This window comes from Sminthopsis crassicaudata, chromosome 5 (assembly GCF_048593235.1).
Source record: "Sminthopsis crassicaudata isolate SCR6 chromosome 5, ASM4859323v1, whole genome shotgun sequence".
Taxonomy (NCBI): Eukaryota; Metazoa; Chordata; class Mammalia; order Dasyuromorphia; family Dasyuridae; genus Sminthopsis; species Sminthopsis crassicaudata.
In genome coordinates this window covers 163,017,304-163,031,114 of record NC_133621.1, presented here as the reverse complement: position 1 = coordinate 163,031,114, position 13,811 = coordinate 163,017,304, and the positions used below count along the sequence as shown (strand labels likewise).

The window sequence follows — 13,811 nt, the reverse complement described above, 5'->3', positions numbered from 1 at the left end:
TGCCCACTAGATATCTCTACTTGGAATTTGCTTTTTAAATCTGTTTTCCACACTGTTACCATGATGCTATTCCTAAAAGGTAGATTTGATAACATCATTCCTTTACTTAGGTTGCCATTGATTAGGATTTCTTAATTTATTTTGTATATGAACTCCTTTTTGTAGTCTAGTGAAAGCTATGGATCCCTTCTCAGAATCATATTTTTAGACTATTGATACAAATGTTAAATTTCAGTTCGAGATTAGTAAAAATGAAGAAGTAATTTTTTTTCCCCTTCCAAGTTCATAGATAGTCTCAAGACCAGAAGTATCTAGGCTCAGATCCAAATATTGGCGCTGCAGCTTTAAGCAAGAACCCTAGACTAGGGCCAACATAGATTGCTAGAGAGGTTTCTCATCCAAGAGTTTCCTATATCTATGAAATCACAGGTCAGAGACTATAGTTTTAGAGCTAGAAGGGACATTTAAAAGGCCATTGAATTCAAGTCTCCTACTTTAGAGATAATAAAACTGAGACACAGAGAAGTTAAGTGATTTGCCTAATATCACACAACTTTCTGAGCTGGAATTAGATCCCAAATACTCTTGAACAATATCAAGAACAATGTCCTGTCAACTACTGATTTCTGTCCAATTTCATGTTTTTATTCATCTTCTCAGAAATCTTTAGTAGCCCCCAACTGCCTCTAGCATATGATATAAGCTTCTCAACTTGGCATGGAAGTCACTCCACATTTTTACTGTACCTTTTCAGCTCATTTCTCTTATTTTCTTTCACATGTTCTAGTTCAATTGGCCTACTTGCTATTCCTCATGCTCAGTTCCATCTCTGCAATCAGCTATCCTCCCAGCTCTGCTGAGTACTTCCTCTTCACTTCCAACTCTTAGAATTCCTAGTATTAAGTCAGGAGGATCTATATTCAAATGTGGCCTTAGATACTTAACACTTCCTAGATATGTGACCCTAGGCAAGTCACTTAATCCCATTTGCCTCAGCCAAAAAAAAAAAAAAAAAAAAAATTCCTAGCTAGTTCCAATGAGAAGGGAGCCTTGTCTTGACTCCTCTTTCCCAATTGTTAGTGCTTCTTCACCCTTGAAATAACTTTGTAGGACTTTGTATGTATGCTGTGCTCATTCCCCTTTCCCCTCCCCAACCCTAAGTTTAGTTTAACTTCCTTGAGGGAAAGGCCATTTTCTTTTTGTCTAGGATACTAAGTAAATGTCCACTGAATTCAGTGCTCCAATAGAGCTTGTGCTCCAATAGAATATGAGCTCATTTTATTGAGGATAGAGTCTATTTCTTTTGTCTTTATATCCATAGGGACAGCCCGATGATGTGTACTGTATAGTTAATAGAAAGAGATTAACAAGTGTATGTTGAATGGAATTGAATTCATGAAATAAAAACTGCCTGGTGAAGTGAAAGTAATGGAAACCTTGTAAGAAAGTAATAATGTCTACTTAGAATTTGTAATTATCAAAGAAGGATTTCTCAGGAAGGATTTTAGAATTTAGGCTTTAGGAAAGTATATTGGGAAATGTTTGTATAAAAATGCTAAGATCAGTGACTCTAAAAGGGGGAAGGATGGCTAAATATAAGCATGTAATTAGCATAATTTGTACAATGTAATTTCATATAATAATAGTAAAGAAAAAAAAAAGAAAAGGGGAGACATACAAAAAGACTGATATGACTGCCTAGGAAACTGACCTCATTAAAAAAGATGTACAGAAGATAAAAAAAGATGGGCACATTCCTAAGGTTAGCTATAAAAAAAAGAGCGGCTTGGAACTATAAAGATAGTGTTAGGAAAATGGAACAAGCTAAATAACTTAGTTTGTGGGGAAAAAAAAGTCTAAAAGCTATAAATAAGACTTTTTTAAAAGCTTGGTTTATAGCAAGAGAGGATAGCATTATTGCTTAGGGCATATGATGGTAATATTAACATTAGAAGAGACTTAAAACTGCAACAATAAGTGATAGGAAGTAGAATAATATCATTCCTTATTTTGTTTCTATTTTGTCTTCAGAGATGGAGCTTAGCTCTGGAAAAGACACAACAAATGTGGCAAAGTCTGAATTGAAGCCCCAGATAAATGAGGATAAGGTTAACAATAGTGTCTTTAAAAGAAAATTTTCTAGATCCAGATAAATCATACTCCAGAACTTTTAGTTATGATTATGCAAATCCTGTAGCTAATCTTTGAATATTCAGACTCCAGAAGGAGAAATTGTGCCAAAGATTTGAACAAAGCATATGTTGTAATTTTATAAAGGAGGAAAAATATTTGTACATTCTAGAACCAGTAGATTAGTGAAATTGACTTTTTGGTTTCCAACAAAGTTTGAAATTGAGAATTAACTTGTAGTTTTTTTTAACATGAAAAAATTAATAGTGATCAGTATGTAATAGTAATAGTGGTAGTAATAGCTGGAATGTATGTAGCATTTTAAGGTTTGAAAAAAGCTTTACCTTGTCATCTTAGTTGATTCTTACAACATCCCTGTGTGATATATGTTACTATCATCTTCATTATTATTATTATTATGAGTAAACTAAGACTGAGAAAGGTTTTTTGTTTTTTGTTGAGTTATCCATCTAAGTATCTAAAACTGGATTTGAACTTCTTCCCTAACCCTCAACTCCAGCAATCTATCTATTGTGCTACCTAATAATCTTATATGAAAATCAGTATGAATTCACTGAAAAACTATCATACCAAACTTGCCAGATTTAAAAAAAAATCTTTCTCAAAGGTAGAGACTAGTGGATCATAGAATATCATTTACATAACATTTTAAGTGCTTTACGTAGATTACCTGATTGAACACAAGAATGCTATTAGAGTTTATGGGGCTTTAGCATTTAGAATAGTCTCCCATGATATATTTGTAGTTTGTATGATAACGGCATGCTTATGCCTAAAGAGTTTTGATGAAAATTAATGTTGACTCCAAAGAATGTTAATTGCATGGTCCTGGGATTCTTATTTTTTGACTCTTGTCTCCTTAGGTTTTTTGTGTTGTTTTGTTTTTTATGATTTAGGCAAAGACTTAGAAGATATATTTATCATGTTTTTAGAAAACAGAAAAGTTGATCAAAATTATATAAAATCCTAAAATTTAGGAAGCTAAGGTGGAATGATTAATAAGATGAAATAAAGGGGACCCATTTTAAAGTCCTGGATTTAGGTGTATAAAAACAGGATGAGGGAAACTGGCTTTAATAGCAATTCATGCGGGGCAAAAAAGGTCAAAGATTACTCTGTATGACTTAAGTGTAATGTGGTTACAAGTTAGCATACTGTACAGTATTTAGAATAAGGGAGGTAATAATCTCACTATGTGCATTTCTAGAGACTTAAAAGAAATTGGAATTTTTTTTTAAAAGAGGTGATAAATTTGTTTGAGTTTTAAACAACACATATGGGATAGTTGAAAGAAATGGGAATATTTAAGCTGGAAAAGAGAAGACCTGCATATGGAGGAAGATATAAGATGATAGCTATATTCAAGTATTAGACAAGTTATTATATGGAAAGGAACTAATTTGTTCTTCGTAGTGTCAATGAAACCAGAACAAGGTTTCTCAACCTGAAGATTGTGAACTTGATTTTTTAAAAAACATTTTTGATAGCTGTATTTCAATATAATCGGTTTCCTTTGTAATCTTAAGTATTTTATTTTATTCACTTAAAAATCATTATTCTGAGAAAAGGTGGTCACTTCTAACCTTCACCACAGTGCCAAAGGTTTCTATGACACAAAACTAGATGGCAAATGAATAGAAATTACAGTGAAATAGATGCAGCTCTGTATAAGGAAGCATTTTAATAGGATGTCTTATAGAAAAAGTAAAATTTTCATAATGGAGAATGTTTAAGCTGAAGTTGGATACTTTCTAGAAGGAAATTCCTATATTGGATGAAACGTTCAAGATTATCTTCCATATCCCTTCCAAATCCTAGATTCTTTGGTTTTATGAATACAGAAAAAGCACCAGGAACAGCCATCAGGCTCTCTTTGCATTCTTTGTCTGGATTATTTAAATTTCCCCCCCACTTGAAATGCAGAAGCTTAATTTTCAGAGATTCCTTAGTTTAGAATTAGTTTAGAGGTTAGTACTCTTGTGATTTTATTATTTTTCCTCATTTGCAAAATGGGAAAATACCTGTCTTATTTCAACCTTATCTTTACAGGGCTTTTGAAAATTTGGAAGTCTTAAGTTTTAAATCTGAAGTTATCTTATGTTATTTGTTATTATAAATAAACTGAATTTGAGAAAAGGATGCATGTAAAATAGATGATTTAAATTCCTAAGAGGAAAAATAACAACTTATCTTTTTCCTGTATCTTCCCATTTTCTCCACAACTCTAAAAAATATATATAGCACAGTACTAATAATAGTAGGTACTTAGTAAACATTCTTTGATGTTAAATATTTGAGAGGTGGTCAGAGGCCTATAATTTCATTGCTGTATTTAACTTTGATGAGGAAATTTCTGATAGAGATTTGTTACTTGTTGATGATGCCTTGTCTGTAGAAGTGCCTGGGATGATGAGAAGTTGAGTGTCTTTGCTAGAACCACATTGCTATTAATGGTTAGAGATTTGAACTAGGTCTTTCTAATTCTATACTTACCTTTAAATCTGCTACACCAGATTGTCTCTTATGATAAGTTAGGAACAAATAGTAATCCTGGTTCAGATAGCTTGTTATATTTACTCATGTCAACAAACATTCAATACCATTGGATATATACAGAGTGTACCATGATGTATGCTGAAGGAGATATAAAGAATAGGTGATGGCGTTTATGTAAATTTGGTTGATGTAAATATTTTAGCAAATAAAATCTCAATAAAATTATTAAAGATTTCTGTTGCTCATTTAGTGCCAAAATTGTTTTATTTTGTTGTTTTTTTAAACTAGAAAAGAGACTCATATAAATTCCCATAGGTCTTTCCCTGTTTACATCCTTTGTTTTTGGTCTTTTAAAATTTTGAACATTAAGTCATTTTTGATCATTGAAATGGCTTGTTGAGAGAGAGAAAGACAGCATTTAAGGTAACTGTCTTTAAATGGCTTTGTAGTCCCCTCCTGTACCCTGCAAGAAGCTGGATAATAGAGAGTGAGTAGAAGACTTGAGAGCATGGAGCAAAGAAAATTGCATTTGACTGCCTACTGAAAAAGATTTTAATTCAGGTTTAAAGATACCTAAGATAAGCAGACATTATTCCCAACTCTTAAATGGGTAACCAGTGTTGGAGAAGAACTGATAAGTTCTATTACAAAGGCTTTGTCATTTGGGACATGTGAGATTAATTTTAAAGAGTAAATTGCTTTAAAATTTATGCATATTTTTAAAGAAGTGTCTTTCAAAAAAAATCCTAAGCATTTTTAATGTCTCATAACTGAAATTAGTAAATGTGGAGAGAAAATGGGTTCAATATTATCAAAGATACAGTGCAACAAAATGTGTAAATTTAAAAATTCCTATTTGATATTATTAGAGTTTTTTGGATGTTCCAGATACTCTAATGTTCAGAAAAATCAACTGGGGAGTTAGTCTCTGATGAGTCAAAACCTAATTCTAAAGCTGAACATGGGCCTATTAATATTTCAACAATTAGGTTTTAATATTAATCATGCCTGTACTTTGAAAATAGTCAATAGTATTCATCTTTTCTTCCCTTTTCTTGACTTTCTTGATTTTATTCTTGCTTCAGCTTACTTGCATTTCTTTCCCCACAGTTGTTTGTTGCTGGTTTGATTGTGCTGCTGTTAGATGAGCTGCTACAGAAGGGTTACGGCTTGGGGTCTGGTATTTCCCTCTTTATTGCCACCAACATCTGTGAAACCATTGTCTGGAAGGCCTTTAGCCCCACTACCATTAACACTGGCAGAGGTACATTGCTCAGGGACTGCAACTGCACGAGTTTTGCTGGATGTGTGCTGTAAATTATAACAGAGTATAGCAGTACATGCCTATGGACGTATTGGTTTGATGTCCTGATTAAAAAAGATGCTTGACTATCCAAAAAATCAAGAAGCAGATACTTCTGGAATGTAAAATATTAAATCAAGAAAAATTAGATGAAAATTTTATCCTCTGATCACTTGAAAATTCAGTGGTTGCAAGCAGATTTTTTTGTTTTATTTTGGCATTTGTTTTGTAATCTTTCTTAAACCCTTACTATAGGAATCTGGATTTCTGGGCTAGAATCTTTTATATATTAAGAAGTTGGCTAATTTCAGAATTCTCAGGGACATAAAAATGTGATGGATTGAATATTTTGAAATAATGACTATTGTGTTCATTATGTAATCAAGGAGCACTAATACTTTTGCTGTACTTCTAACTGGCTATGAATAGCAGCTGAAATTTCAAATATTTCTTTCTGTCTTCCCCTCCCCCCTCCATTTCTCCTCAACCCCCTTCAAATGCCAGTCCAAGTCCTTACTAGTTCAGTACTTGAATTCTGACCCTAATCTTAAGCAAATAGAAATGCTGGGTTTTTTGTTGTTTTGGGGGAATATTGGAGAAGTGAGGTGATAATTTAATATATTAATGTATATTTTTATTTATTTTGCTTTGCTGCTTCCTTCTTTCTAAGACACATTATCCCTTCCCTTCTCTCAGCAAACATTTAGTAATTAAGGAATCATTTTGTTTTATTCTATTTTTGAGTTAGCCTCAAAAATACCTTTAGTAAAATTTCAGATTTTATACTCAAACAGTTAAATTTGCCACTTTTATTTAAATGTTTCCTTGAAGAACTGGCTGTTTTACAAGAAAAACATTGAGAAATTTGTGTCATATTTTATATAAAAAATTGGAAATTGAAACTTACTTGTTTTGACCTTTTAAGGTAACATTGGATGATGAGTCTATGGTTAATTTTCATTTTGCTTCACCTAGGTACTGAATTTGAAGGTGCTGTCATAGCTCTGTTTCACTTATTGGCTACCAGAACAGACAAAGTCCGTGCTTTAAGGGAGGCTTTCTATCGTCAGAATTTGCCCAATCTCATGAACCTCATCGCTACAGTTTTTGTGTTTGCTGTTGTCATATATTTTCAGGTAAGTATATATTTCTCTAAGTGGGATATTGCATATTTTCTTTGAATAAGGAGAGTCAGTGTGGCATAGTGAATAAAGAGCCAGACTTGAGGACAGGAAGACCTGTCATAGAGTGATTATGTGACCCTGGAAAACATTTAACATCTCAGTGGTCCTGGGAACTTTCATAATTCTCCAGTAGAGAGAAGATGCCATTAATAAAAGGAATTTCTTCATCAAGAACTTCCCTATACCAATGACATTAGAGATCAGGTCCCAAAAGTGGAAAGAGTCAGTTCTTAGTCTATAAAGTTTATCTTAGATTATAAAATTCTAAATTTAGGGGCAGCTAGGTGGCGCAGTAGATAGAGCACCAGCCTTGAAGTCAGGAGGACCTGAGTTCAAATCTGGTCTCAGACACTTAACACTTCCTAGCTGTGTGACCCTGGGCAAGTCACTTAACCCCAGCCTCTGAAAAAGAAAAATAAAATAAAATAAAATTCTAAATTTTACTTAGAAAAATGTCCAAAATCTTTTTTACTGTTCCCAAATCTGATGTTATAGAAATCATTCTCCCTTTTCTAGCTTATAATTTTGAATCTTAAAACATTTGTGACAAGGTGGATTAAAAAAACATAAAGCTTAAATTGTTTGGGGAAGACTTGAAATGTTCATAACAGCATTGCACTTTCAATGATTGATGACCTGTGACTTCTTAAAGTTGTGTAGTTTTGTGAATTTTTTCCTTGATAACTGATTTTTAATTTAACTTTTACCTCAATTTTTAATTTCATTTTAGGGATTTCGTGTTGACTTGCCCATCAAGTCTGCTCGATATCGTGGACAATACAGTAGCTATCCCATCAAGCTCTTCTATACCTCCAACATTCCCATCATTCTTCAGTCTGCCTTGGTTTCTAACTTATATGTTATATCCCAGATGCTATCTGTTCGATTTAGTGGCAACTTTTTAGTTAATTTATTAGGACAGTGGGCTGTAAGTATTCTCTTATTTATGTTAAGTACTTTAAAGTTTAATCATTGACTTTAATCTTTTGGAGTGAGTTCTTGAAAGAATAGATGTTACTATAAATGTCAAATTCACCAACCCCTGTCAGAGTTTTTTACTTCAAAAAACCTGTTATATGTTACTTTTAATGCAGATTTTATTTTTGTCCTTAACAGAAAGAACTGTTTAGTATGTTTGAGCTAATGAAATAAGCAAGCAAAAATGAATACCTGTTTTGTAATCTTACTTCAAAATCTCACCTTTTATAACAAGGATCTCATGAAAAATTACTTGTGCAGAAGTATTGGCAATGGTTTGAAATGATTATGGTTCATTTTTTATAGTTTCATTTAAGTATTGCTGCCAGAATAGCAGTGAGGTAGGATGTAATTCTAATGCCTTCAAAAGAAAGTATGATTAATTAGGGTACCTTACTTTTGAGGCTTGCAGACAATAGTAAAGACATTTTTCTAGAAATAGAATCCAGTAATTTTAATATATTGGGTCCTTTATTAATAAGCTGAGAAGCCTCCATGTCACTGCATTTATTAAAGCATTGAAGGATTCATGTGTTTTTGCAGATTAGAAATCTAAAGACTTGTCCTTTTTGTTTCTGTTTTGTTTGGGGTATTTATCTTAAACTTACACACTGAAAGGTTTAAATTCCTTTGTGTGCAGGGGGGGTGGTAGTGATGAGGCAATATATCTATAACAGTAAAACATTAACTGTCCCAAATGTTGTAGCAGAATATGAAATTCCAGCATTTCTCCAATTACCAAGTAATATGAGTCTTATTATAACTATGATCTTTGATATGTGGTAAAATTCCATTGCTTTTTTTTTTTTATTGTATGTAATTTCCTTAGTATTAACTCCAGTAATTCATTCCTGTATGTGGTTTTTTTTTTTTTTTTTTTTGTTTAGTTTTGTTTTGTTTTACTGATGATTATTTCTTTAACTAAAATCTGTGACATTTAGTATTTAAAGCAAAATGTAGCCTCTTGTAAATGTATGTATATTGGTAAGAATGAATGTATTAATGGATCTTAAATAAGATAGCTCAATTGAGGAGAACAGATTAGTTCTTTCAACACAGAGAATTCAGTTCCTTTTATTGATTATATTATTGTGAGCTAATATATTTCCAAGTTACCTCATGGATTGTTCTTGTATAGATACTTGACTACACTTTTTTTCTAGTGTTAGTAAAAGGAAAGTAAAAGGTTTGTTTTCAAAATCCTCTGGATTTGCTAATTCTTGTTGTATGACATAATACTATATCACAAGAGGAGGAATGTCTCTTCTGGATGGATATATTTAATGGTATTAGGGAAGAGCAAAGAATTGTAGAATCAGGTAGATTAATCACTGTATGCAGAAATTTAGTCATACACTGTAATAAATTGTCCTGCCACATAAAGTATTGGTATTTACTAACAAACTTTGAGCTTCAGTTGGTCTTTTATATTTCCCATTGGTTTCATCATCATTTCAATCTTTTTACCTTTTATATGTGCTTATTAAAAATAAGATTTAATTTTTTTGGAAGTCATTGCAGGAAAATTCTAAATTTTCTGTCATCTTAAACCACATAGGGCATGTATTATTACAGTGATTATTTTTCCATAGTTAGGTACTTTCAACTATTGAGCTATAGTTTGCATCTGAATGTTTCAGTTATATATCGCTGTATCTAATTTATAATAGTTCACCCAGTAAATGAAGATGGGAACATGTTCTTCAAAGAGAAACTTGAGATTCTTAGATGAGAAACTGGAATAGTGTACACAGTGATTTTCATAACCCTTTTTAAATGAATATATCATATGGATTGCATATGAAAATAGATTTTTAGAAGCTTATTTTATATATTTTCAGTTCCAAATTCTCTCCTGCTCTTTCCTCCCCCATCTATTAAAAACACAAGAAAAACAAAGCTTATTTTAAAACTATGCTTAATTATAAATAACAAATTCTCACATTAACTATATCCAGAAATAAAAGAAAGAGGGAAAGAAAACATACTTCAGTCTGCATCAGTCTCTCCTATCTGGGAGGCAGATTGCATGTTTCATCATGAGTCCTTGGTAATTGTGATTGATCGTTGTGTTGACTAGAGTTCCCAAGTCTTTAACAGTCGATTGGTTTGACAGTATTGTTGTTACTGTGTAAATTGTTCTCCTGTTTCTGCTTATTACACTTTATTAGTACATACAAGCTTTTCCAGGTTTTCATGAAAACAGATTTTTTTTTTAGCCTTTGTAGCATTATTAAATAAAAATCCTTTGAAGAGTTGGCAAACGTCTTTAGAAAATTGAAGAAATCTTAAGAGAGTTTCAATTTCACCATTTACTTGCTTTTACTCATTTTCTCTAGGATGTCAGTGGAGGAGGTCCTGCACGCTCCTACCCAGTTGGAGGCCTTTGTTATTATCTTTCTCCTCCAGAGTCTATGGGTGCCATATTTGAAGACCCTGTCCATGTGGTTGTTTACATCATCTTTATGCTGGGATCTTGTGCATTTTTCTCTAAAACATGGATAGAGGTGTCTGGCTCCTCAGCCAAAGATGTAGGTATTTGGATGATTCTTTAAAACTTTTTGAAGTTTCTAAAATGTCTGCCAGGCTCTGACATTTGCTTTAAACGAATCTTTCTTATATCCTATAGGTATCTGATTAAATTATATTTTATATGTTGGCAGGTAGCTAAGCAGCTTAAAGAACAGCAAATGGTGATGAGAGGTCACCGAGACACTTCTATGGTTCATGAACTTAACAGGTAAAGCCAGTTAAAGACACTTAACCATTCAAGATTATTTTTGGATTATTTCACTTGGACAGAAATTTCTGTGTTCTATTCTCTCTCTGTTCACAGTCATGTTTTAAGTATTTACACTGTCTTTTTCCTTTATTTCCTAAAAAACAACTGAAAAGGAACAAAAATGCAAATAGCTGGAGATCACAAACATCTTAGATGATTTCTCTCATTTGCAGATGTATTCTGCCTGTTCTTCTCATAGTACTATGCACGTAGCAGGTGCTCAACAAATATTTGATAAATTAATTTAAATATTGTATGTCAGAGTATTAATTGATGAATCAAAAATCCTTAGTTTTGGTGTTAATTTTGCCACTAACTAGCTTTGTTACCTTGGGCAAATTACTTAACCTAGAATTCAGTTTCTTAATCTAGACAAAAAATTTAACCAGAGATTTGTAAAGCCCTGAAATTTTATTTGATCCAGTTTTCTTATGTAAGATATGAAGATGACAATTCGTGCACTAAAAATGAGTATAATGGGGGCAGCAAGGTGGTGCAGTGGCTAAAGCACCAGCCCTGAATTCAGGAGGACCCAAGTTCAAATCTGGTCTCAGACACCTAACATTTAGCTGTGTGACCCTGGGCAAGTCACTTAACCCCAGCCTCAGGGGGGAAAAAATGAGTATAATGCACATAAAAGACTTTGTAATCTAGCATAAAGCATTATGTGACTATAATCTGATAGAATTAATAGTAATATGTGAGTTTAAGAAATTAATGAAACATTTTGAAAATTCCCTTAACAACCACAAGATTTAGCTAATGTAACTAGATAGAAACTAAATACCTTGTTTCCACTACACTATACAAATGTTGGTTGCTAATTTATCATAATAGCCACCTTCTTTCTCTCCTTGACCCACCTAAGCTTCTTAACATTTTGAGGTCAATGGTTTTGCTTTTAAGAAAATTCTAATAGTCTCAGAAATATATTCGATTACTACCTGAAAGATTTGCTGTTTTTTTTTTGTGAGAAGTTTCTTTGTATTTATGTTTCTTTCATGATAGTCTTATGTTGGTAAAGCTACAACACATAAGAAATTATAGCTAATGCAGCTTTCCATTTTCTTCTTCACTGGTTGACAAAGGGCTTTTTTTCCCCCAGGTATATCCCCACAGCAGCTGCCTTCGGTGGTTTGTGCATTGGTGCCCTCTCAGTGTTAGCTGACTTCTTGGGGGCTATTGGTTCAGGCACTGGAATTCTGCTCGCAGTCACAATTATTTACCAATATTTTGAAATATTTGTTAAGGAGCAGGCTGAAGTTGGAGGAGTTGGTGCTTTGTTTTTCTAAATGCTCAAATATTTCATTATTCATGTGAAAAGGAAAATATTTTGACACATCATTGTGGTCAGATAATGCTGTGGTTTCTCCTTCCCCCTTCTTGTTTTAAAGTGCTAACTGCCCCATTTGTTTAATGGGTGATGAGCTATGCCTGTGAGCAGCATTAGTACCAGCTGCCTTAAAACTAAAGTTTACATTATTTGTTCAAAATATACCAATCTTCTCTATCTAGTGTTCCCTATAATGCTGGAAACTAGTGTATCTACCTTGTTTTGAATCATTATGATGAAATGTATCAGTTTGATATTGGTAGACACTTTTGCATACAACACTCAAGAATAGTAAATATTTCCCCAACTTGTGTTTTCAAATAAATGCAGTTCAAATTGCCACTTTCCAGTACTTTTGAGCTTATTTAATGAGTTCCTGAATACATTTATATCTAATCTATATATTTAGATGAATTACTTTTTGTACTTTTTAAACTCACAGTATCCACCTCACTTTCCCTCTCCTTATCTTCTTCCCCATCCACATGTACCCCCTTTTAATTGGCATGGTTTTATTGGATTTTGTTTTTTGGTTTCTGTCAAGATAACCACTTCTCAGCTCTGAAAATGGAAAAATATATAAACCAAAACATAATTCTGTCATTTTAAGCTACTGAGCCAAGTGTTTCCCCTTTGTATAATCCTTTCCAGTTTCTGATTCTTTCTCCTCTTTTCTGTGACAGCCTGTCCTGTCTTACTGTGTTGGCCATATCTTATTTCATTAAGTCACTTGAGAAAACTTTCAAGATGCTGTGCCCTAATTTTTCTTGTTTGTTTTAATTCCCAAAGGAAAGTTAACATTGTTTGAAGTTCAGGGGGAGGAGGGAGGGAAGAGGTGGAAAATGAGTAATTCATGCTAAGAATTTATGTATGTTGTTGCACTTTATAGCAGCAGCATGTAAACATTAGACAATAAACTTTTATTTAATAAATCTGACTCATTTTTTTTTTTTAAAAAGAAAACAAAGTACTCTTGTGATAAGTTTTTTGAAATAACATGTAGGATCGAATGCTTATGAATTTATGCTGAAAGGCATTATTTCAGTAAGTAAAAAAACCCAAGTTATTATGCTTAGAATTTTAATTTTGAAACATTGAAAAGGAAGATGATTAAATTTAAAGGAAGTTCAAGTTTACGTGATGAAAATAAAAGGTGAAGGAAAACTGTGTCACAAGAATAGTAGTTTCCATTTTTGATTAATTATCAGTATCATGCCCACAGTAAGGACTTTATAAATATTTATTGATCTTGAGTTGAAAGAGTTCTAAGATTTAAGGGTAAACTAAATTTTTTTCAAAATCATTTTGAAGTTTTTTTTTTCCAGAGCCCCATTTTGCTTCACCTTTACAAAGTATGAAGGATAGAAAATATTTTACTATTTATAATAGTTTTTGTATTTAGTCAGCAATAACAATCTTTTTTTTTTTTTTTTTTTAAATATAATAAAGGTACTGAGGGCAGCTAGGTGGCTCAGTGGATAGAGCACCAGTCCTGAAGTCAGGAAGACCTGAGTTCAAATTTGAGTTCAGATACTTGAACACTTCCTAGCTATGTGACCCTGGGCAAGTCACTTAACCCCATTT

At 32.7% G+C, this 13,811-nt stretch overlaps 1 protein-coding gene across 2 annotated transcripts in view; it reads left to right on the top strand.

Moving 5' to 3' along the window:
• SEC61A2 (SEC61 translocon subunit alpha 2) overlaps positions 1-13,159 on the top strand; it is a 35,449-nt gene extending 22,290 nt beyond the window's left edge. For both annotated transcript variants that reach the window (XM_074268642.1, XM_074268643.1), the window contains 6 exons: positions 5,758-5,911; positions 6,926-7,086; positions 7,865-8,062; positions 10,452-10,647; positions 10,780-10,852; positions 12,000-13,159. In XM_074268642.1, the coding sequence (XP_074124743.1) occupies positions 5,758-5,911; positions 6,926-7,086; positions 7,865-8,062; positions 10,452-10,647; positions 10,780-10,852; positions 12,000-12,186 (969 nt within the window). In that variant the 3' untranslated portion in view covers positions 12,187-13,159. The remainder of the gene's footprint in view (positions 1-5,757; positions 5,912-6,925; positions 7,087-7,864; positions 8,063-10,451; positions 10,648-10,779; positions 10,853-11,999) is intronic.
• Positions 13,160-13,811: the final 652 nt, after the last annotated feature.